Source organism: Oryx dammah, unplaced genomic scaffold (assembly GCF_014754425.2).
Source record: "Oryx dammah isolate SB20612 unplaced genomic scaffold, SCBI_Odam_1.1 HiC_scaffold_20, whole genome shotgun sequence".
Classification (NCBI taxonomy): Eukaryota; Metazoa; Chordata; class Mammalia; order Artiodactyla; family Bovidae; genus Oryx; species Oryx dammah.
The window spans coordinates 58777987-58803065 of NW_024070204.1; the positions used below are offsets into that span (position 1 = coordinate 58777987).

The window sequence follows — 25079 nt, forward strand, 5'->3', positions numbered from 1 at the left end:
GTTCGCCATGCCAGTTCCCCCTGGGAATCATGGAGTTAATTACCTATCCAGCGCCTGCCCACCTACCACTAAGGTTTCCTTTACCAGGTCAGAAGCAGCGGTCTGTAAAGCGTCCTGGCACTCAAACATCCAAGAGCCAGCAAATCCCTTCGAACAGCAGGATTTGAGTTATAAGCAAGTGCTGCACATATGGGCAGAGAATTAACTGGCACTGGTTTTCATTTGAGAGTCTCGAAGGTATTGCTTTGCAGATGGGTGGATGAATTCAGAGAGCAGTGCTGTGTGTAGTGAAGGTCAAGTATAGGACTCTGGTTCCACTCCATCTTGTTTTCTTGTCCTGGGAAAGTGCTACAAGTGTCCAGAGCAGTCTGGTCCTCATCTCCAAGTGAAGAATGTATAAAGTGTGCTTTATATTTCAATCTGTTCTAAATTAGTGTTGTTGTATATCACAGAACAGTATCCCTAAGTCTTCAAACACAACACACAAATCAATGTTTGTTTCAAAGAAGAACAAAGGCCTCAAAGATTGAGGTGTGCCTATCTAATCTACTCATCTTGTCATTTCTCCCTAAGAAAAATTGAGGAATTTCCTGTAACAAACAACACAAAAAGCTCTAGACTACTCATCTATCCTTTTCCTCTACTATTAATACTGCCCCAGTTCTCTCTAAAAGTTCTCTGCTAGTGGAGCAGTCATCCTCCACGTCTGCTAACCTTGGAAGTATCAGTTAGTCTGTAATCTTTTTCATCACTTATTTTTGATCCATCACCAGTTACAGAACATGCTTTCTGTTGGCTTTCCACACCGTAATCCAGCTTCTTTTCCTTGGCGACTCCTCTGTCCACTCAACATACTCACACCAGGTTAAAATATCGAGCGCCTCTCTTGCGTTCAGATTTCTCTTAAGCCCTCCACTGCTGCTGCTGCTGTCGCTTCAGTCGTGTCCGACTCTGTGCGACCCCATAGACGGCAGCCCGCCAGCCTCCTCCATCCATGGGATTCTCCAGGCAAGAGTACTGGAGTGGGTTGCCATTGCCTTCTGCCAGCCTCCCACTAGGTAGTACCAAAACATGTACTCATTGACTTGACCAGTCTGAATTCCCTGATAGTAGAGAGTCTGTCTCTCTACTGCATTGCCTAACTGTATTTGGATTGATTCTGTCCCCTTCCTGAAGTCCTTCCATTCCGTCTCTTATCCTGAGCTTGTTGAACTGCCCTCAAATTAAGCTGCAATCTCTTGTCCTTAAGGAATTACCAAGTATTCTAGTTTATACTGCCCTTGTTTTCTCCAGTAGCCCACTTTACATAAGGGCTTTTGTGATAATGTGGGATGTGTGTGTTTCTATCTCAACTAGCTCTTCGATGTGCCCAGAAACAAGAAGAAAGATCTGGGATTAGTAGGAGAATACAAATGGCTATATAACTTGGAGCTGAGGAATATTTTCAGTGTATGGGCCTGGAAAGGCCACGTAGAATGAGAAGGCAAAACCCAAGATAAGAAATGGTTAAAGCTATTCCTGATTTTTTCTTTTTGTCTTGTTTTTTTAAAGAGTGGAGTTAAATTAACCTACCTCTCTATCTCTGTCTCTGCCCATTCATCCTCAGTGTGACAGGCCACCACGTATTATAAGATGTTACATGGTTTCCTGGAGGGCCGCTCGTTAAAATCTGTAAAAGTGAAAAGGTTCTTAAGATAATTTCTGTCTCTGCCTCCTTCAGATTCTTCAAAATATTTAATAAGCTCCCTCTACTTGTTCTGGTTGATCTCATATAATCTCCAGATATAATGTTCTCTTTACAAAGAACACAGGGCTAAGAATTTGGTGCCAAGTTTTATTGGCCTTATTATTTATTTTCAGTGATTAGAGTAGTAGGGATTGTTCTCAAAATGCCTTGGCTTCAATCAGTTGTTTTGTTTCTCATAATTTACTGATAGTTTGCTCTGTGTGGGGTGTGAGCAAACTAAATTTTTTTTTTTCCAAATAAAAACAAAATCAACCCAGAGATTTCTGGCATTTGACCTGTTTCCCTTTAGAAACAAGATTCTAGCCATCTTGAAATCAAGACCTTTTAAGGAATATGAAGAGCAATGTGCAAACTAACTAGGGGAGGGGCTGGGGGAATGAAGGCTGTTGGGAGAAGTTCAAAGAATTTAATTTAGCTGTGTAGATAAAGGACAGAAAGGGTCCTGGATTACTGGATGGCAAAAGCAGAATCCATTTCTCTAGAGGCCCAAGAAACAACAGATGCAAAGGCATGATAAATTTCATTGCAGCAGGGGGAAAATGCTTCTTGATTCTCTATCCATAAAGAAAGGGGCTTTTCAGCGCTTCCCAGTTAAATGACTTTAATTGTGCTGTCTGTCATAAACTTAATGGCATCTGTTGATACCATCACTACAAAATCTGCAACTTTAAGTTAACTAAAAAATTTCAGTAGAGGTGCAGCCAGTCCAGAAGTAAAGGTAACAGTGAAATTATCCCCTTAAGGTGTTAATCTATTCTTTTTGCACACAGGTAATAAATTGGTTACCTTTATGGCTGGGTGCCATTTTGTGTCCCTTCCACCTAATTACAAATTGTCACGTCCAGTGTGAAATCAGCAGTGTGGCAACACTGGCTTGCTGTTAAGGATTAAACACGTCTTCTTGATTTATTTTCTGTGTTTCAAGAACATGCAGCATCTGTTTGCAGCCTTTCCTAATCTCCTTGTTTAAACCGGCTACAGTCCCATCCGGTCCTCAGGCCATTCTGCCAGCCTAATTAACCATGTAGAGGGAAGCGGGGCAGTCTGGCCACCTTGGGCCTCCCCTCACCCGCTGCCTGCCAAGCTTGCCCAGTGATCAGCAACAGGTTTTATGTTCTGATGGGGAAAGTAGCAAGCCTCCAGACGAGCTGTCACCTTACATAAGCATCCATGTTCCACCCACCACGTAAGAACCTGGGGGAGACACTTTCTGCCAGCCCCTAGGTGGCTGTGGCTTTACAGGAAGCCTGGCCAGTCACCCCCTCAGCTGCCTAGGAGCAGAGGGGCTATTGAAGAAGATACTTCTGGGCCTCTAGGCTGGGTCATTTGAGGTCTGAACTGCTGGGGTTCTCCACAGTATTTTATGCCATGTTCTGACATTTCTGCCTTTAAACTACGTGCTTTGAAGAATGAGGATTTATTGAGACCTCAGACTTTTATTCTGTTTCGGTAAATAAAAATACCGAGGCTGCCTTCCTAAAATGGAAAGCCTCACCCTCCCAACTGAAGCTTATCTTCTCCATCTATCCTGCTGTGGAAATGTTAACATCTGGAAGAGCAGGAACCAAGACATATGTATGTATTCATTATTCTGTGGGACTGAAATACTTATATTATGCAATATATGGAAGTCTGTTGGTTGGTGACATGGGTTTGTTTATTCATATATTACACCCTTGGAAAGTTGTGCTGGAACTCAAGCCAATCCCTTCCTCTCCTCCAAATAAAACGAAAGCAGTTTTTGAGGCGATGGACATTTTACAAAGGTGTACAGAAGCTTACTGCTAAAGAGAAGAGCGTTCTGGATGTAGCTAATGATATAAGAATTTAATCTTCATGTCATTTTTTTTTTTCCTTCTTTCTCTCTACAGGAAATAGCCCTCAAGACAGTCCAAGAAATTTCTCCCCCAGTGCCTCTGCCCATTTTTCATTTGCACGGAGGTAAGAACTTTTTGTGAGCAGAGTGATAACGTGTTATGTGGAGAAACCCTCCCCGCTGCCCCAGTTCCTCCACTACCCATTAGAGTTGTAGATGCCTCCCTTGGTCCTCCCTTAGATAGTGGGCTCCCGCTAAGGGCAGAAAAAAACATTCTCACCTTTTCTCCCATCCCTAGCGTAGTGTGTCTCATACATGCTTTTGATGCTCAACAGATTTTTACTGACTTATCCGAGCTTATATTATAAGGACTTGATTCATCCATGTGTCCTGGTGCAGTTGTCATTGTTACTGAAATACTCAAAAATAAATAAATAACTAAAAATGGCCTTACTTGGCATCACAAGGTGTAAACTCTTAAGACGCGTCTTTCCCTGAGAGCACCAAGCCAGCAATTTAGTGACTTTCCTGAGTGTTTTCTCTTTCTTTCTTAGTTAGAATTGGACTCCAAGTATCACAGCTATATGTCTCACATCTGGGTCAGTGAGTCACAAGGAGATATTGTTGCTCGGAGGATAGTGGGCATACGATCTGCTACCAAAGCTTTTACCTTGGGATCACCTGCTGAGATTTCTCCCAGTCAGAGATGTCTGCACAGCCTCCTCTTCTGTGTGCAGTTAGTGTCCCATTCAAATCTTCCCTTTCCTCCATCCCTCTTCCAGTCAGGGAAAACGCACAGAAGACAAAACTGCCCCTTTAGCCGGGTTTCTGAATATTCGGAAGGAATTGCTCTTATGGTCCGAATATCCTGCATAGTTATTAAATTTTGTTCAGAGGCTAATCCTACCTTGAAATGAATTAAGGTAACATTTAATCAAGACACACAGGTAGGTTAAAAGAATAGGTTTAACACATTATGTACAAACCTGCAGTGTCATCACCGCCATTTGTCATCACGTAATGTGTTTTCCGTTACTGGGTCCAGAGGAAAGGATCTGCTTACGGTGTATTTGCAGTTCCTGATAATTAATATTCTCTTGTCTAATCACCCATTTCCCACCACGTGGTAAATGCCTGTGTGTACCAGGCCTTCCCCATAGGGAGCACAAAAAGTAATTGAGATGTGATCTCCAAGGAACTTTCTGAGACCCACACCCTGGTTTTCCCCAGTTCCAACTTTAATTCTTTTAGTCCTCTTACAGCCTGTAAAGAAAATGTGACAGTTAATTGGTTCCACAAAGCCTGTGTTTGTCCAATGAATATTAATTCACGATGATGCTACTATTCTAAATGAAAAGGGAAATCCCATAAAAATTGGTTTAAAAAAGAACACAGCATAGTCCTTAAAATACATTTCTTTGAAAAAGAAAAAAAAAGGCGGGGGAGGTGGTGGTGGAATGCATTTAATTACTTTAAGTAAAAAGAAAATGCACATCTCATAGCCTGTTTTTAAATGTGACTGAAATCAGTCTTTTAATCCTGCCAGATTTATAAAAATGAAGAGAACCTAATAATTAAGTGGCTGACTAGAGGACAGATGACTCTGGTTTCTGTGCTATAAAAAAAATAAATAAATACACAAACCCCCAGGCATGTTAATTTTTGACAAATAAGCCGTAAACCGTAACAGAAAATTATCACAGGAGACCTCTGGTTCATTTTGCAGGAATTTCCAGATGGAACTCACTGCACAGTCTTCAAAAAGTATTAATTTAGATTAGGACTTGAGTGATCATCTTTTTAAACTTTTTTTCAAGTGAACAGAACCTGTGTTTTCTATGAAAACTCAAATTGGCCTATTTTTAACATCTGGCATCTTTCTCTTCCATTTTAAAGTTGATTTTTCATTCAAGAAACATGGAAATTCCACTGATGGGTCTCCATTCCCTACCATTTGGTACGCATTTCTGAGACCTTAGGAAGTAATGCCATTTTGGGAGTCCCACATTTTATTATTTTGTATATTCAGTTCAACAGATGAAAGAGATGGCCCTGTTTTAAAAATTATTCTTGGGTAAAGGGATAAAGGTCGGACTTATGAATCTTTTCTGACCCTACTTATAAGATGTGAGAATTTCCCCGCAGTATTCATCTCCTGGTAATGTACTAGTTGCAGTTAAGACTGGGAAATAAGACAACACACACTTGTTTCCCATACCATCTAATATGTGTCTGAGAGTGAAATTATCAAGTTAGTTTTTTTAGTATTGAATTAAAATACTAGGATGAAAATGCATGTCATAGTGTAGTGGGTTTTATCTGGAACAAGGAAATATATTTGTATTTTGCTAGTAGCTGTGATCATTGTCACTCAATTACTGAGTCATGTCAGACTCTCTGCGACCCCGTTACTGCAGCACACCAAACCAGTAACTGGGAAACTGAGTTACAATCCACCTGCTTGTGGAGTCACTTAATGTTGTCTTCCTCGGTGGTAAAGTGGAGGTGATGACATTGGTCTGCCTTCCCCAGAAGTTTCCTATGTATAGGTTTCCATATCATACCTCGCTTTTACTTCCTTAGAAATATTGAGAGAGCCCTGAATAAATGCTGGGGATGTCTCCTGGCTGCCTAGTTGTTATTTATCAGGTGAAATATCAGAATGTATTTCCATAGACAAATTACTGGAACAGATTTGCCCGCTGAGGTCAGGTCATGAGATGCTCATTGAGCACAGGTGGGCTGAAGTTACTCTGGTTACGTTATATTGGCATAGTTCATCTTGTTCCAGTATCAACTAGACCATAAAATGTATCATGCCAGATGACTCCAACAAACAAATAATGAAACCTGCTTCCTCTTTATGCAGTTGTAATAGCCAGGTTGATACTGGAACTTTTCTTTCTTCCTTTGTCATACGCCATATCAGTCTAACTTTTTGTGGTTAGTATTGAAATGATGGAGGTTTGCGGGGAGGGGTGGATTTTGAGCGGGTTGTTTTTGTTTGTTTGCTTTTGTGGTTGTTTTTGCTAGTCGCTTTGTAGCCTGTGTTCCCATCAGATGTTTTTCTCATGTTACTTTTTCATTTAGTTTAACATTGAAATTTCCACCCACAAAGGAAACACACTTTTCAAAAAAAAAGCCTTGTGGCTTTGGCAAGAATGTAGTTTTGTTTTCAGGTAACGTTTTACTGGTAGCTGCTACAAAGAAAAGAAAACATTATTAGTAGGATCCAAACTGTACTTCTGTGGATAGCTTTCTTCAAAAAAAGGGCATGCTATCTCCCAAAGCACATCTATTGCATATATAGGAAGTTCTCATGTGCAGTTGTCATGGTAATGAAAATGCAGTGGTCCTTTATGTTCCATTTGAATAAATAGACACAGACAACTTAGGGAACTTTATGAGACATAAATTATTTCTGGTCCATGGCTGTACAGAGTACTGAGCACAGTCTTGTTTAAACATCTTTCTAGTCATGTGTTTTCCAGAGTAAGCAAATGTAATTTATGCTTCAGAACTAATAAGAACGTGTCTCCTCTTGGAGTTGTTCATTCATCTGAAATATGGTCACTGATACCTGAGGGAAAGGAGAGTTAATGAATCACAAAGCAGAGTCATGGTGGGGGAGATTGCGTCCCTCACTCTTTCCAAAGACTAGTTTCTGAAAATTGCTATTAAATGGACGGAATAATTCTTTGAAAGCCATATTCTTTTAAAAATTGTTAAAATAGAGAGTCCAGGCATAGGTTCTTAAGTCTGTAATAATTAGCCAAATAAGCCAGGACCAACCTGTGTCCATTTAATTGATGGTCAGTTGTCTTTGTAAACATATTATTAGAATTAGTTTCTTCTTAAATCTTTTAACATTTTAAATTATATACAATTATTTCTAGAGAACTTGTGGCATTTATTTTCATTCCTTTTATCTGATACATTTACAGACATCTTAATTTGCTTCTTTAAAAACAAAAAATACTTGATTCAGTTGTCCTCCAATCATGGTCACAGAATTGACAGGTAAATTTTACTAAAACCTTAACATTGTACTATTTCTGTGATTCATCCACTTGAATTTCTCATTTTGTCTTTGTGGACCATTTGCATTTATTGGAGATAAAAATAACATCGATGGTGACCTATGATTATATTCTCCTTTGATTATAATGTAGGCTAAGATGTCAGTTTTCTACATAAACATGTGATTGTGACATTTCTCAAATTCAAGTCAAATTCTGAAGAATTCCCTGATGCCCCCTTATAGTGAACATGTCTGTGGTCAATTTGGTCTACTCTTATCTCTCACTTGGTAAATTAATATAAATTATGAGTTACAAAAAAGGCTACATATGGTCAAAGAATGCAGTATAGCTCTTTAGAAAAGTGTGTTTTTCCTTTTCTCCCCATGGCAATTGTGTGTCTATTTGTCTTCACCGTGTTATGTGATTTTGAAGGCATAGTCCTATTCAAAATTGCTAATAAAATAATCCTACTTTAGCAACAGGATTGTCCTCACTGCTTTGACAACTCATCTGAGACCCTTGTAATGATCCCAATTAATAACTATAAAGTTCAACCCAGAAGCTATCCATCCTGTTGCCATTTGGAGATAAAAACCTTATTCTATTAAGTCTCCTGACAGCTTCACCTCTGTGACTAGCACAGGTCACTCTACTCTGCATTAGCTTCTACCATGAGTGGAGAATTTTCTTTCTTCACTCCCTGTCACTGGCCAGAGCTGGGCCACACACTCATAAACTCTGAAAGAGGCATTTGCTGGAACACTTTATAAAGCCAGGTCATGTCAGAAGGTAATAACTCTTAAGAGATTCTGAACACAAGGTCAGTCACTTTCTTAGTGCTAAAGTTATTTGCCACTTAAGGCCTGAGCCGGCCACGAGCCCCCTGACCCTCCCTTCCTTTGGTGTGATGAGTAGGATTGTTCTCTTGAAAGTAATAAGCTGAAAGTCTCTAAGATGCGGTGGAAGTCCCCAGAGGCTCTTATACCATGCTGGAATTCAGGCCCTTCCAAAGATCGTGGCCTCAGTTATCAGTGTCCACATAGGAGTGTTTTTCCTCCTGCCTTTCTATTTTTATTCATCTGAATCTGCTGAGTCCGACCAATGTAATTATCCCTGGTATTCATTTTGTCAAAGTGTATTAGTGAGAGATCAATAATATGGATCAACCCATTCACTTTCTACTTGTTTGGGTGTATTGATTCAGTTTAAATAAACGTCAACCTGCTGTATAATGTTTGTTTACTCTGGCCCTTACTGAACATTTCCACATCCTCATTGACTGTGTTTGTGTCATTTGTTTGACTGAGAATACTCGGCTTCCCTGGGGTTCCCGTGTAGCCCTACCCCAGTGTTGGCCTAAGCTAATTGCACTTTCTCACCAGGACTGATGGACGCCGCTGGTCCTTGGCTTCTCTCCCTTCCTCTGGCTATGGGACAAACACTCCCAGCTCTACGGTCTCTGTAAGTGCCCAGTTTTTCTCTTGTCTACCCCAGAGCTCTTGCATGGGCAGCACTTTCTCTGGGTGTTCCCTGATAGGGAGGAGAGGATAAATTCTGCATGTCTGCCCCTCCGAGAAGGCTTCACATCAAATGATGAGCTGACAAACACAAAAAGGACATACTCTTTGCTGCAAGCTTTTAAATTATGGTGCACAAATTGAGCAAGTCCCCAAATCACAAGTTGGGAGGAGACTGGGAGCTCTTGTTTTAATACCGTTTGGTGTTTGGGGGGAGGGGAGGGAACATAATCTGGTTTTATTGCTTTGGTTCCATGCCAGTGATATTAGTACTGAAAATGCCATTAAACTTTGATGGCCTGGGTCATTTTTTTCTTGTATGGCTTAGATGTAGAGTTCTGTTTTGTTTTGTAGTTTTTCTCTTTCAAAGAAAAGAAATGGCAAGCCTTAAATTTGTACCTTCTGGATAAAAACTTTCTTTTAAGGAGAGATTAAAAGAACTTAGCAATAGGTTAAGATCGATACAGAGACAAGATGAAGCCATGGAAAAGGATAGAGGAAGAAGAATACTGTTGCCACAAACTACAACATTTCAACAAGAGCCCTGGCAATTACTGAAAGTGATTCAGTGGCTTGGATACTTGCCTTCTCCATTTAAATTAGTGATATTGTGGGATATTTGTCTCTACAGAGCTTTATTTTTTTGACTTTACTTTTTTTTATTGAAGTATCGTTGATTTATGATATTGTGTTAATTTCTGCTGTACAGCAAAGTGATTCAGTTATACACATACACATATATACATTCTTTTTTATGTTCTTTTCCATTATGATATATTCCAGGAAACTGAATATAGTTCCCTGTGCTATACTGTAGGACCTTGTTGCTTATCCATTCTTTATATAATAGTTTGCATCTGCTAAACCCCAGACTCCCTATCCACCCCCGCCCCTCCCTCCCTCCCCTTCCACAGAGCTTCTACAGAGATTTAGAAGCTGCTGGTCATTTAGAAGGACCTAGGATATGGTGTAGGTCAATCAAGAAGTACCCAGTGGAGCAGTCTGAAAGCTCTTGTACCAGCCAGGAATGTGGACCTGATGGTTTTAGAGCCACTTCTGAGTCATTCTCATCTTCATTTTGTCAAAATCTTTGGTTTATCGCAGAGGGGTATCTATCTTTCCCTTCCCCCCTAAACCCCAGCACTGTGCTAAGCATATAGATTCACACTTAATATTGGTGAATTGAAAAGAAACTGTGATTAAATGTATAAACTATAATTGATATCACCAGTGCCTTATATTTATGTTTCCAGAGTTCCAGATGCAATGTAACATGGGTTTTCTAGAGCAGAACACTGGCCTTTTAAAATCTGTTGGATTATTTTTACCGTCTTCTTATAATATTTTATTGAGGAGCAATAATTTATTTTCCTATCCATTATTCCATTGTGTTGTGGTATGTGGGTTAATTGTCCATTTAGATCGTTTTTGTGAAACATCCTGACAACCTTGAATAGTTTCAGTGGCACTTTAGCCTCACATCCAGGAAAGGATATTCAAAACTCTTGAGTGGCTTCAGTGGATAGAATTGTCACTAAATAATGGTAAAGTCAGCCTTGTTTTTTGTGTGTCAGTAAGCATCATTGTTTATCATTAGCCCATGTTTTAGATCTTGAAAGCATTGGCTGCCACAGTGTGAAAATGATTGCTGAAACTGATTGACCAGAAAGCAAAAAAAGAATAAGAACTTATTCTTCCCTAGACTTGTGAGCATGTCCAGTTAGAAGCCAATCACCAGTAAACAGAGTACTCCTCCCATTCTCCTACATTCTCTCATTGAATCATCCCCATGCCCCAGATTTGTATCTTCTTTCTTGACCTCAAATCCTTTTTATTTTAACTATATCACCTTGCTTTGCCCTGCCGTCCAGTCTTATTATAGTTTGGATATAGAAGTTTCTCTTTTGCAAGAAAAACAGGAGAGCACGCAGGATCTTTCTTCTTTCTGTCTCTAGCTAGTAAATCAATATCATTTTTAAAAGTGAATATAAAAAGTGAGGGTGAGCTACATAGACATGGAGCCCATTTGGTACAAAGTACTTTAGAAATATTTTTATAAACACTTATTATGTGCTAGGTACTAGTCTCACTGTTTACAATGCATTGGCTCATTTAATTGTAAATGAAAAATTTGAAAAATGAAAAAAATATAAATTGTAAAATTTAATTGACTTGTTTAATTGTCTCATTTATTTGTAAAAACATACTTTATAATGTAGTTGCCATTGTTTTCATCATTTTATGGCTCAAAGCTCTGAGGCACAGAGAATGAACTGAGGGGCTGTTTACTAACCCCTGTGTTGTAGCAATAAGAATACAGAAAGCTTCTCAACCCTGGGCACTTGACTTTTTAAAAAAGGAATTCACAAGGTATTGCTTAAACCAAACTTGATAGTTAATAAATCTGACCTGCCCATCTGTCATGATGTCATTGCTGTCCCTGACTTATGTATATGCCTGAAAAAGAAGCTTTCTGAGACAACTTTTAGTCACACACATGTATTATATGTTTCTAACAGCTCCTACCCAGATGTAAGGCAGCTTTTCTCTTAGGTGTTTATTTTATTGGAGAAGGTCAGTCAGTCAGTTAAGTCACTCAGTTGTGTCTGACTCTTTGCTACCCCATGAATCGCAGCACACCAGGCCTCCCTGTCCGTCACCAACTCCTGGAGTTCACTCAGACTCACATCCATTGAGTCGGTGATGCTATCCAGCCATTCACTGGAGAAGGTGGTATCATATAATTGTGGATCTCTCATTCCTCTTTTCCTCTTCAAAATCAAATTGTAACTTTCAAAATGACAGTCATTTTGAAATGTATTTTTGAAAATACATTGCAAATAGATTTTTGAAATGTAGGTCCTCTAACAAGTTCAGTTATTTTTTCCTCCTTATTGGCTATTGATAAAAATGATCATTGAAAATTTGAAATGCTGCTTCTCATTTTCTTCAGTTTCTTTATGTTTTTGCCCTTTAAATGTTAGGACAAAAAAATGTGCAAAGCTGCTCAGCAGTTACATTTTTTTCTTTTCTAAGTCTAACCTGAATCACTTTTAGAGTCTCATTTTCTGGGTTAACTGGTTGTGATTAAGTTAATTAGAAATGATTTTGGTTATTTTTTAAGTAAAAATACAGAATATATATGGATAAAATCACAAACACTTTGAAAATACAGCTTAAGTTTTACAGATGTTTGTTGTTAGCCAAGTTCCAAAGTTGCTAATGCTGAAATGTAAATACCATGTCCTTTGGGTATTATAGAAACTGCAAAATTTCCAAGTGTTAAAATGCTTCATTCTGAAATTGAAAAGATTATATAAGGTTATATGAAGTTAATCAGTCCTTCCTCAGGATATTTAGTATTGCTGCTTCTCTTAATTTCAAGTTTTGTAGTTAAAATTAATTTGAGAAACTTTTCCAAAGTAATATTCAGATTATAATTTTTAATTTTAAAATAAGTAATATGGAATTATAGCAGTCAGAAGACATCTCCCATATATTTCTCACAGATAAATTATTTTCTGCTGGGGGAAAGAATAAAAATAAGAGTATAAATACTTATAAATATGAGGTCTGACTATAAAATAATATTACTTTGAGTAGAAAACTACACATACATATGAATACTGTCCTTTGCAAAATGCTTATCTTGGGAAACTAGTTTATTTGAATGATATCATTACTCACAAGATTTTGGGGAAACTCTTCTTATTGCCTTGAGAACTAGAAACACAGTTCTTATTGTAAATCTTCACTCTTTGAAAGTGGATTTGATTTATGATGTAGTCAGAAGTTATATATGCAAACTAGTTGGGTGATGAGACTTATTGGCACCACATTTAGAGAGCATGCTAGAAATATAAAGTCATGGGACTTAATTTATTGAGGAATTCCAAACTAATTCTTGAAACTCTAGTAAAAGTACCATTGCAAGGATGTATTGACCAGGAGAGGTATCTTTTCAGTAAGCTGTGAGGTCCTAGGGACAGCGCCTGCAGCCTTTGTCACAGGTTCTCCTCTGGGTCCCTGATCTTTGCTGGAACTGACTTCTGGACTGACCCTCTGCTGTCCATTAGTGACTCACTCTGGGGGCCCCTGTTTGATACCTTTTGAATTCCCAGGCTGTTTGGAGAGCCTCCAGTTGTTCCCTGTTCCATAAACTCATCCGGTATCACTCGGATAGTGTCACCCTTTTCCCATTCACACCTCGTTTGTCCCAACTGAGAGGAGGGACGCTGTCTCCCCAGAGAGGCCCTTCGCCTCTCACTTCGGTAATACTTTTCCCACCTCATCATTCATTCTAACATACCCGCATCAGTAAGCCCTGGGCACGTTGCTGTAGAGTTCAGTCACATGGTTATGTATATGATATAACCACAGAATTTTCCGGTTGGAGTTAGCACCTGTAAACATTTTATTACATTTGCTACAGCTATTTTTAACACAAACGTTTATTTTGATTAACAAATAAAAAAGTGGAAATAAACCCCTTCCTGCACAGGCCTTTTCTCTTCCCTCCTCCTCAGAGGGAATCACTCCCTAAAGTCACTTGTATCCTTCTCCTGCAAGCACAGGTTCATAATGCCTTATGAGAAACTCTTTAAGTCTGGTGTGGTTCTGGAATTAATTTTCACATTTTACAAAGTTAACATGATCCTCCGTGTACTGTACATAACAGCCCAGCAGCAACTGGGCCAGCACCTCAGAATCAAATACCTTAATATTTCTGTGGCAAAGCTGAATTAACATTCACATCAAGTGGATTAAATGCATATTTTAAATGACTTTCCATCAGTTCTATTGATGGTTTGCCACCAAAAAGTTATGACTGAGAATTTAGGAATAGACATCTGGGTTTTGAATCTTGGCTACAGAATTGTGTACATTGATTTACCTTTGAGACATAGATACGTATTCTTAATTCCGGTTTTCCATTTGCTAATTTCATCATCTTTGCTTTTATGGCTGCAGCTTCTCTCCCGCTGGCATTGGTTTTTCTTACTCTTTTACTGATGTCTTGAGTTGACTTTGTATGTTTTGTTTCTTTTTTCATAGTGACAGTATTTACGACTTTACTTGTGTTTTATGACTAGAGCTTTGGTTTACCTCAGAAGTCTTTCTAGCAGTGTTCTCATTTTTATAGTTCATAAAATAATCTCATTACATTGTAAAAATTCCTATTTGTCTTAGTATGTACTTAGAAAGTATTTTATAATTTCAAGGTATAAGGATATTTTAAAGCTTTAGTCTATTAATTTCTAATTACTACAGTGTAGTGCTGCAGTGTTTGTGAAGTGTGCTCTTGATGTGCTCTTTTTAATTAAAAAAAAACCTGCTTGAATGGAATATTCAAATGAGTGGTATCTTTCAAAATATCTGTTTCCATTACTCAAACAGTTCTCATTTCTTTTGTTAGAATCACTTAAAGAGTTTACCTCTCAATAAAAACAAAAAAGCAATCACATTGTTTAATAGTTATATTTCTCAGATTGATTAAAAGCAGTGTTGTTTAGCCATTCACCTTTTCTATCTTACTTTTCTCTAAGTGCTGAGTGATTTTCAAAGAGCACATCTAGGTTCAAGGGATTAAAAAACTCAACACCACTGAAGTGGTTAAAAAAAAAAAATAGCGTTAAGTCAGAGAACACAGAAAAAATTTCCAATTCCCAGTTTTTAAAACAATGGCATTAGTGAGACAAATATTTTCTTTTCCCATCCCCTTTTTACCCAGGACTCATATCGATGATAATCGCATCAAAGGACAGCATGCTTTGTAAAGACAGATCTCATTACCTTATTACTTTATTTATGATTATACGTCATAGAGTTCATTTACGATTATACATCATAGAATTAATTTTATGTTACTTACCTGAATAGCAAGTGTTAGAAGCGAGGATGTCACACTCAGCTGAGAACTAATCTATCATTTATTGCACCCAAATTCTTACTCCAGTTGTTACTTTCTTGCTCTGGTTTTGACTGGGTCCCATCCGTTTTCAGACCCTGGTTTTTCTTCAGAGAGTAAACTATTTTTGAGGAAATTGTAGACAAGCGAGATAAAATATGGTAGCCATCTGGACCTCTGGAAACCACATCAAGGTATACATACCGTCCATGGGTCGGCAAAGAGTCGGACACGACTGAGCGACTTCACTTTCCACTTTCATTGTCATTATAACGTGGAGAGGATGCAGTATAAAATGGTGATTTAACAAGATTTAGTGCTGTGACCTAATATTCATTTAAAGCATTTCTCTTTGAGATAGTCATTAACCCTCACTTTGGTTTGTTGTAGTCATCCTGTTCCTCCCAGGAGAAGTTGCATCAGTTACCATATCAACCGACACCAGATGAATTACACTTCTTATCAAAACATTTTTGTACCACCGAAAGCATCACCACAGAGAACAGATGCAGAAACACACCCATGCGCCCCCGTTCCCGAAGTTTGAGGTATGTAGACCTGATTGAAATTTTTTATTAGTTGGATAACCTCTTTTCAACCATTTCAGGGAAAGACTTTTGGTCCTCTAATTCATATATGTGTTAATTGGTTTATGAATTACTATAAATGTAGTGTGCATCTACACATGATATAGTAAGTTGCCATTGAAAGGCCTCCTACTATTTTTCTTTTAAATTCTTACAAGTTGCTAATTGCTGTGGTAACAGAAACCTAGTGGACTACAAGGACCACCGAGAAACTTCTAGCCATTGGAAATTTCAAGACCATCTAATTATGGTGCCACATCAATTAATATTTTACAAAGAAGCTTGGCTAAAAAGGAAGGGCAGTGTGTTCAGGTTCACATTTGGAATTCAGATTCCTTTTTACAAAAATCCACCCAGGCCTTGGATTTTCCTTCTCATCACAAATCTTAATTTCTCCAGGATTATGAGCGAGCCGTTAGGAGTTTGTGTCCCTTGTATTTTGTCAATGCCAAATGTAGTCCATTTGACATTGAATAGGACTGGTTTTATTTTGGCCTTGTCTCAGAAAATAATGGATGTCACCGTTCGGTTCCTCTGAGAGTGACTCTAACAGAGAGACGAAGCTATTTATGAAGGAGTGCTTGGGAATTACACCTGTTGGGGGGAAGGAGTGGGTAGCGGGATTGAGCAGAAGAGAAGTCCAGCTGCAGTGCAGGCCTGACAGCCACAACCAACTCCATAGGGAGTTCTGGGGATGACATGACCCATCAGAGCTGTCCCTCTGGACCAAATGACCCTTCCTTTCTATCTCCACTCAGTCCTGGGATGTAGTACCCTGGGAAGGACTTGGCCTTGGGTGAGGGGGCTCTGCATGTGTGCCAAGTTGCTTCAGTGGTGTCTGACTCTTTGCAACCCCATGGACTATAGCCCATTAGGCTCCTCTGTCCATGGAACTCTCCAGGTCAGAATACTGGGGTGGGTAGCCATTCCCTTCTTCTGGGGACCTTCCCGACCCAGGGATCGAACCTGTCTGCTGTGGCTCCTGCCTTGCAGGTGGCTTCCTTACCGTGGAGCCCCTGGGGAAGCCTGAGGGGACTCTGCATCTGAGGCTGTGTCCAAGGGGACTGACAGCTGAAGGCTTCTGCAGCCCCAGCAGCTGGGACAACAGGTCCTTCTCTGCAGGGGGAGCAGGGTAGTCCATCTCTGGGTCCTCCAGAATATGAGATCTCCATGGTGTACAGAACTGGCCTGCTTTGATAGGAAGGTTTATTATGAAACCTAGTTTCTCAGGTGTTCAGTTGAACATCAGAGTTTGCTTAGAAGGGTTTTTTTTTTTTTCCCTTGTACCTGCTTAGTGCTGTATAGTAAACATAGCCACATGGTGTAATCGTGTTAGATTATTTTGAGATGTGGAATAAAATGTTATGAATTCATTTACAGCCATTGTATTTTACCACATGGGTGCCATTTTTGGTATTATGAAAGGAGTTCACAGAATAGCTAGTGCAAGCAGCTATATCTTCTCAGGAATACATAAGGCCACACTGCAGTTGCCCAACTGTGTTGCCATTAGGAAGGAGCTGGAGCCTACTATTGAAATAAAAAGAAAACCTCAGAGTGTGTGCCTCTGTTTCATACTGTACACGGTGCCTGCCTCAGCATCCCAACCCCAGCTAGAAAATGGATTTCGGTGGTGACACCTGTGCTGTGGAAAGCTCTTCAGTCTCTTCAGTGGTACGTGGCAGAGCGCAGGTGTATGATAACAGTGTGAAATTAGACAGTGCAGCACGCCCTGGACATTGCTATTTGTACTCTTTTATCTCCCAGTTCATTCATTGGTTTCTGGAACCAAACAAGTACATGCTACATACAAAATGTAATTGCAATTTAAGAATGTTTTATGGTCACGTATGGATGTGAGAGTTGGACTGTGAAGAAAGCTGAATGCCAAAGAATTGATGCTTTTGAACTGTGATGTTGGAGAAGACTCTTGAGAGTCCCTTGGACTGCACAGAGATCCAACCAGTCCATTCTGAAGATCAGCCCAGGAATTTCTTTGGAGGGAATGATGCTAAAGCTGAAACTCCAGTACTTTGGCCACCTTATGCGAAGAGTTGACTCATTGGAAAAGACTCTGATGCTGGGAGGGATTGGGGGCAGGAGGAGAAGGGGACGACAGAAGATGAGATGGCTGGATGGCATCACTGACTCGTTGGACACGAGTCTGAGTGAACGCCGGGAGTTGGTGATAGATAGGGAGGCCTGGCGTGCTGCGATTCATGGGGTTGCAAAGAGTCGGACCTGACTGAGCGACTGAACTGAACTGATGAACTTTTATATTGTACCTGTAGTTAATTTTCAGCATTCTACTTCTGGAGCTTTCTTTTTGAATGGTATTCAGGGTTTCTCTGTGTTTGTGAGTGTGTGTGTGTGTGCGCGCACATGCGCGCACTAATGACTGATTTTGTAGTTTATTACCTAATATACTTTTCTTACAAAGGCTGCGTAGTACTTTTGTTGCAACCCATTGTTTATAAATAAAAAACATTTTCATTTCATGCTGTGGCAAGTTTAAAAGGGTAATTTGCTTTGCTTGCAGCCCTGGACGTTCTCCCGCCTGCTGTGACCATGAAATAATTATGATGAACCATGTCTACAAAGAAAGGTTCCCAAAGGTAATGAATTGAATTGAAGATGTCCAGCATCTAAACGACCAGGTGGCACAGGTTTAGCGTCTGTAAGGTGGTTTTGTTGAGGGAAGTAATGGTCTAGTCCAGTCATGACTCGCATAAAATAGCACTGTAACCTTCTTTAGAAAGGTAAAATCACTAAGCATTTTTAAAAGCTGCTGAGAATTAGCCACACGTTCTGTGGACTGAAATGGCTGTAAAGTAAATCCCCTTGGTTCACCTGTCCACGGTGATGAGTTGGAGGTGGGGTTGCTGGTGAGATGCTCCGAGGGCGTCTGCTTTGAAAGGCCGCTAGGACTCTGGGGCTCCCCCCTGGGGCTCCTTCGGCCCTTTCTGGGCCTGCTGCTGTTTGGTCCAGCAGAGACTGTTCAGCTTCCTCAGAAGCCTGTAGATTGGTCTATGTCACAAAAGTCTTTTACTTTTTTCACCTAATTTTTCTTTTCTGTGGCTTCCAATCTCTTCAGCAATTATAAGTCTAATCCTCTTTATTCAGAAGGAGAGTCCAGTTGCAGTGTTCCCCATTAGACGGGCCAGTAGAATTTGGACTGAACCAGAGAGCCTTTGGAGACGAGTTGATGCCAGTGGCCCCTCTGCAAAGAGCTGCCGTCTGCCAGTTCCCATCACCTAGTCTCCATGGCTTTCCCACCAGCGTGCTTCTACACATTTGGGAAAAACAGTCACTCCATTCTGTCCCCGTTCCTCCCCTTATCACCCTAGGCAAGAGAGCAAAAGGAAATCCTCGGCTCCATAAATCAGGAGTAGAGTACTTATTATTTGTAATGAACCCAACATTGATGTCATTGATTACGGTCGTTTTAGCCATTTATCACATGTCACTTGTTCACCAGGGAAACAGATCCTGACTTTACTAGTTAATACTGCTTAGGATTTTAGAAAGGAATAGGAGACAGAGGGAATCTCCCAGGATATACAATAAATGCAAGCAAGGAATATTGATTAGGCAATCAGGGATCCCAGAGAATGAAATGAAAACTGAGAAGGAAATTTTAGACTTATGTTGTCAAGGGAATCCCTTTGACCTTTTGCCCAAGATGTAGCTTTTTGAGGAAAGGATATTGATGGTATGAGATGCTTGTTCCTGGTACATTAGAATACAGCCAAGAGAGCAAACTGTTGGCCTGTCCTATGGAACTCTAACTTCAGTTCTGATTTTTGAATAGGTAAAAACAGAGCTGTAAGTATTTGATATTTTCAGCAAATTATCTGAAAGAGCCCAAGATCTGAAATGACAGCACAGCAATTCACAGATACTGAGTTATTTGGAGAAGCTTACATGGACCATTTTACATTTGATAAGGCATAGAAAATAAGTAATTATCACCCTAGGAGATTCAGTTTCTCATATATACCTCTTTTTCCACTTGGTAAGGCTTATTCTTCTTCTTCTTCTTTTTTTTTTTTTTCAAATAGACTTTATATTTTTAAGGCAGTTTTAGATTCATGGCAAAGTTGAACAGAAAGTACGGAGAGTTCCCAAATGCTCCCTGACCCCATACATACACAACCCTCTCTTATCAACAACCCCCTACACACACCCTTGGTCCCAGAGTGGTCCATTTGTTATCATTGACAAACCCATACTGACACATTGTAATCAGCCGAAGTCCATAGTTTACATTAGGGTTCACTCCTGTATTGTATATTCTGTGGGTTTTGACACATGTATAATGACATTTATGTATGTAGCATTTTAAGTATCATACAGAAGTGAGGCTTCTTTTAAATTTAATTTCTAGAATTCTGTTTGATAACTTGCAGAGGTCTCCAGAAATCCTAGATAAATGGGATGATTGTGCTGTTTACCTATCTGCGTTTCCTTGTGTTATGTCTATGCATGCATGTCTTCTGTGAACAGGCTACAGCTCAGATGGAGGAGCGCCTAAGGGAAATCATTACCAGCTACTCTCCAGACCACGTCCTCCCCCTTGCAGATGGAGTGCTCAGCTTCACGCACCATCAGATCATTGAACTGGCTCGCGATTGCTTGGATAAATCCCACCAGGGTCTCATCACCTCAAGATACTTCCTTGAATTACAGCACAAATTAGATAAGTTACTACAGGAGGTATGGACCTTATAAAGTTTTTTGATTTGTTTTGCTTTTACCCAGAAAAAAGACAAATTTTATGAGTGCATCTGCCTAACAAGTTTCAACCATGAGATGGAGTTCATGTTACAGAGAAGCAAAGAAGAAGAAAAAAATTGATTGCTACTTGCTATAAATTGATTCCAGTCAACATTTAGAGTAATAGAAAGTTAATGTAATAACCTTTACAGGAACCTTGGGACCCAGCAATCTATGGCTGTTGGAGAAGTGGATTGTGAAGGATTCTGAAGCAGTGATTTTTTTTCTCCCTCCCTTACCATAAAGTTATAAATTGCCTGAATATATGTGCATTATTTGATGATGCTATCTAGTTCTAATATCTGGAAAAGCTAAATGGAAAATTGCTGGCTTCTTTCAGGCCATGTGTCCTGTTAATTAACCTGCATGTGGTATTGGGTAGTAGTAAATGGCAACTTACATTTTCATTGGTGTCAATATTTCTTCTAACAAAATATTCAATTTCTAAAATGACAGATAAACACAGGCCCCTTCCAGGCCTAACACTTGCATGCCTAGCTCCTGATAACACCCAAGACAGGAAGGGAGTGTGCACGGTGGGATGGAATTAGTGCATAATATTGCTGTCCTGATTGAAATTGATCATCCCCAGCCTACAAGTAAAACCTATTTAGCCTATCTATTTGGATATATTGTATTTTTGTATCCCATCGGCATACATTATGCCCATGTAAATAAAACCGTAGGTGGTTTTCTCTAAAGATGATTATGTAAATAATTGCATGGAACTGAATGAAAATATTGGCATCCTAGTTTTCTAGGAATCCATCTGTCCTTGCTCATACCGAATTTAGCTGTGGCAAGATGAGACAGTCCTCTCTGACAAGCAGCCACTATTTTTCTTCCCTTTCCCATCTAAACCTCCCGACAGAGTTCTGTGCTCTGTCCCCGTTTCTCACATTTCAACCTTTTGTAGCCCACAGAGGCAGTTTTTCTCAGACTATCTTTGTGTGAACACTGTATTCTGGGGTTTTATTGTCAGTTTCCAATGTGTCATAGACCAATTCTACTATAAATTACGATGAAAACGTATTTACCTCTGTGAGATATTTTTTCCTTAATTTCTCAGTTCTGTATCAGGATATTATTGTAATTAGCAGTTAAGTTCTGTGGTTCATTCCTTCATAGGCATTCTCTGTGAAGGCTTGAATCCATAGCCAAAGCTATTTGCATTAATTCTGTTTCTATATGATAGACTTGGAAAGCCGTTCCATGGCAATTAGAAAAAAATCTTAGGGTTTCAAAAAACCATCTGAATGCACCATATAATAGATTAACTGTTGAGTTTTAGAGAAATTTTTCTCTTGGGCAGAGGAGTATATATACATGTAACATAAAGAACATCATCAGGATCTATAGTTATAGTTGCCAGTTGGTTGTCTTTAAACACATTTTATTTTATAATCATTCCCCGGTGGTCATTTTCTCTGTTTTTTTTTCTTTTAAATGTTAACTGTTTTGTTTTTGCTTGTATATAGTTTCTCTACCTACATTTTGGAACGTTGCCTTTGATTTAATTATTCACCTAGCATTTGACATAAGCAGCATACAGCTTCTCCAGTTACATCTGGAGAATCAAGGTTCCTCATCAACCATCCACTCTGCTTGTATCATGTACTCGATGTGTCATAAACCTTTAATGTCTCCTTCATTCATGGCTCACATTAAGAGCCCTAATGTTTGATTTCTAACGCAGAGAATAAATCAACGTTTTGCAATTAAAATGTAGCTAATAGAGTCATTTTGTAGATCTAGATGTTTAGTAGTGTCCGTTTATGTAGAGATAATGTCTGCTTATCAATCTTTTAGAAGTATTTTCTAAGTCACTTAGTTCTTGAATATTTTCAGTTATCTAATTAGTATGCTTTGCTGATTTTCTTTCCCATTTAATGGAGCAACTCTCTCATCATTCTTTTCATTGCTTCCTTATAGGCTCACAATCGTTCAGAAAGTGGAGAGCTGGCATTTATTAAACAACTAGTTCGAAAGATCCTGATTGTTATTGCCCGCCCTGCTCGCTTATTAGAGTGCCTGGTGAGTTGTCCCTTGAGGTGACTTTGTTATTTATTGTTAACTGTGGGAAATCAGGGACCACCCGGAAGCTCCAGTTGCATTTGGCTTCAGAGACAGAGCTAAATGGAAAGAGTCAAGAAAGAGAAAGTGAAGTCAGTCAGTCGTATTTGACTCTTTGAGACCCCATGGACTGTAGCCTGGCAGGCTCCTCCTTCCATGGATTTTCCAGGCAAAAATACTAGAATGGGTTGCCACTTCCTTCTCCAGGGGATCGTCCAAACCCAGGGATCAAACCCACGTCTCCCACATTGAAGGCATACTATTTACAGTCTAAGCCCACCAGAAAAGCCCAAGAAAGGGTCAAGAGGAACAGCAACTCATGAATGTTGATGACAGCATCTGTGCTTTCTTTCTCTGGTTTTCGGTAAAATTCTAGGACTTGTGTTGCATTAAGAGATGGTCGTTATCACATTCTGGTCAAACCTAAAAACCTGATCATGAAATAATGCACTTGACTTTATCTCAGCATAATTTCTGTGTTCGGGCTCATTCAAGACATTCACTGTGCCTCACTTTTCTGGAGATGCCAAGATGCAGAGAAAGGGAAATCAGAGCTAGGATAAATGGTAACCTGTGGTTATAACTCTTACTTTTGAAGTGTTGCATGTTTGAAATAAGGGCTTAGCAGCAGCACATTTGGAGAATACAATAGGGCCTTATCCAGACCTCAAGGAATGAGACTTTCCACAGTTAGTTTGTTTTATCAATTATACTTTCTTTATTCAGTGACTATTTTCCTGTTTGAAAACCTTTATTTTATGTTATTTTATTGAAATGTCAGTCAGCACTATGAACAAAGATGAGGGTTCAAATAAAAGAATAGTTTCATGGGGCTTCAAGTAGTATCAAAACTCACTTTTAAGTTCATAAGCCATTAGCGTATTGATATTTATAACACTGCGTACAATACAGCTTTTCAGAACTTTACATGTACATGCATATACATACTGGGTGATATTATTTTGGTTTTATTCTTATTGTAATTAAGATTTGTGGTTTTTTTATACCAGTGAAATGTTTACAGCCTCATAAACTTATACCAGCGCATAATAGTGAGATGTGGTACAGGGTAAGTCTAGAGGAGAAAGGTAGGCGTATGGTGGAGGAAGTCTTTCCATCAGTGCAGGGACTCTTAGACTCCTAGACTCAAAAGCACCACTCAGCATTTGAGTGTCTCTGGAAGAATAAAGGGAAAGCAAAATACTCCGGATGCCTCTGGGGAGGAGAGCCATGTGACTGCCATATACTGGCAGAAGGAAGACTGGTTTTCTCCCTCCTCTTTCTGTTGTGCCTTTTGGATTATGCCCCACAGGCTTGTACTTCCTGCAGTTGTTCAGTTTTGGGGGAAATACCATTTAGCATTGAAATTTGCTTCTCTGGACAGCAGCAGACATGCAGAGAGAGATGTTGCCTTCAAAGAGGAAATGACTTTTTTACAGTAATCAATCTTAATCAGAAGAGAAGCAGTAAAGGTCCATGTAGCCTATCAAAGATAGAAACAAGTGAGCTGCTTTTTGAGCTGTTTAAAGCTCAGGTGAAACTGGAGTTTGAGAATTTTAGGGAATATTTCTCCCAGCTATTCATCTTAGGCCTGTAGTTCCAATCTTGCCTTGCCTCTGGTTCTAGGTTTCTATAAAGGGTATTGAGTGTGGATGTTGGTTTGGCTTTACTCCATTTGCAGTATGCTTTTTCATTTAGAAGCAACAGCCAGCCAAAGGTAAACTACTTAAGAGAATGTTACCAAATTTTTACAAAGAGGTAACTGGAAGTACAAGTTTTGTAATTTTCTTTCTTAATGTTCATATCATGTGAATATTAATACCATAATTTTAGAGTTCAATGACAGAAGTGGTAATTTTGAGATTTTTCTTTCTAATATTTTTGGACACCTCTACACTAAAGGAGTTTCCTTCAAAACTTTTCAGAAAAATGCATTCTCATATTGCTTCTTCTTAGGTTCTTTGTGCAGAGAGAGAAACTGAATCTCTTTGGAAGAGATTCATGGATTTTTAAAGCTTTTCTAAAATGGCACAATTAAAAATTCAGACCTGTTCATTTTCAGTAGGATAGATAGCTTAAGTGAAGCCTGGTACCTTCAAAGTCACATTACAAGGAAATTGGAAATGGAAATTATCTTTAGGTTACCAAGTATTTAAATATCTTACAATATGATTAGTCTTTGAATATAACCTGAAAATTATATGCTTTTTAAATGAAGTAATCATTTTGCCTTCTTTCAGTATAAATAACTTATAACCATATGTATCCAGCAATTTCACCGTGAATGGGGTTTATGTAATAAAACATTAGACAATTTTGGCTCAAAGAAGTATACATCTGTGTTTGTCTTCTGTTAGGAATTTGATCCTGAAGAATTTTACTACCTATTGGAAGCAGCAGAAGGCCATGCCAAAGAAGGACAGGGTATTAAAACTGACATTCCCAGGTACATCATTAGCCAGCTTGGCCTCAATAAAGATCCTCTGGAAGGTGAGTAGTAGCTGGTTGGGTTGACCTTTTACCTGCTTATGCATCATGGCCTCATTGAAGAACTTGGTGGCAAATCTTTCCTTTTTGTTCATGTTTTAACTCTATCTGGTGAAAAGGCCAAATCTGGGGGCCAGTTGTGATCC

General features: G+C 39.3%; 1 protein-coding gene across 3 annotated transcripts in view; it reads left to right on the forward strand.

Moving 5' to 3' along the window:
• The window catches only part of LOC120879597 (microtubule-associated serine/threonine-protein kinase 4-like), a 176042-nt gene that overhangs the window by 93932 nt on the left and 57031 nt on the right, over positions 1 to 25079 (forward strand). For all 3 annotated transcript variants that reach the window (XM_040262637.1, XM_040262638.1, XM_040262639.1), the window contains exons 3-9: positions 3619 to 3688; positions 8968 to 9046; positions 15401 to 15558; positions 18137 to 18212; positions 20104 to 20313; positions 22306 to 22407; positions 24804 to 24936. In XM_040262637.1, coding sequence (XP_040118571.1) covers positions 3619 to 3688; positions 8968 to 9046; positions 15401 to 15558; positions 18137 to 18212; positions 20104 to 20313; positions 22306 to 22407; positions 24804 to 24936 — 828 coding nt within the window. The remainder of the gene's footprint in view (positions 1 to 3618; positions 3689 to 8967; positions 9047 to 15400; positions 15559 to 18136; positions 18213 to 20103; positions 20314 to 22305; positions 22408 to 24803; positions 24937 to 25079) is intronic.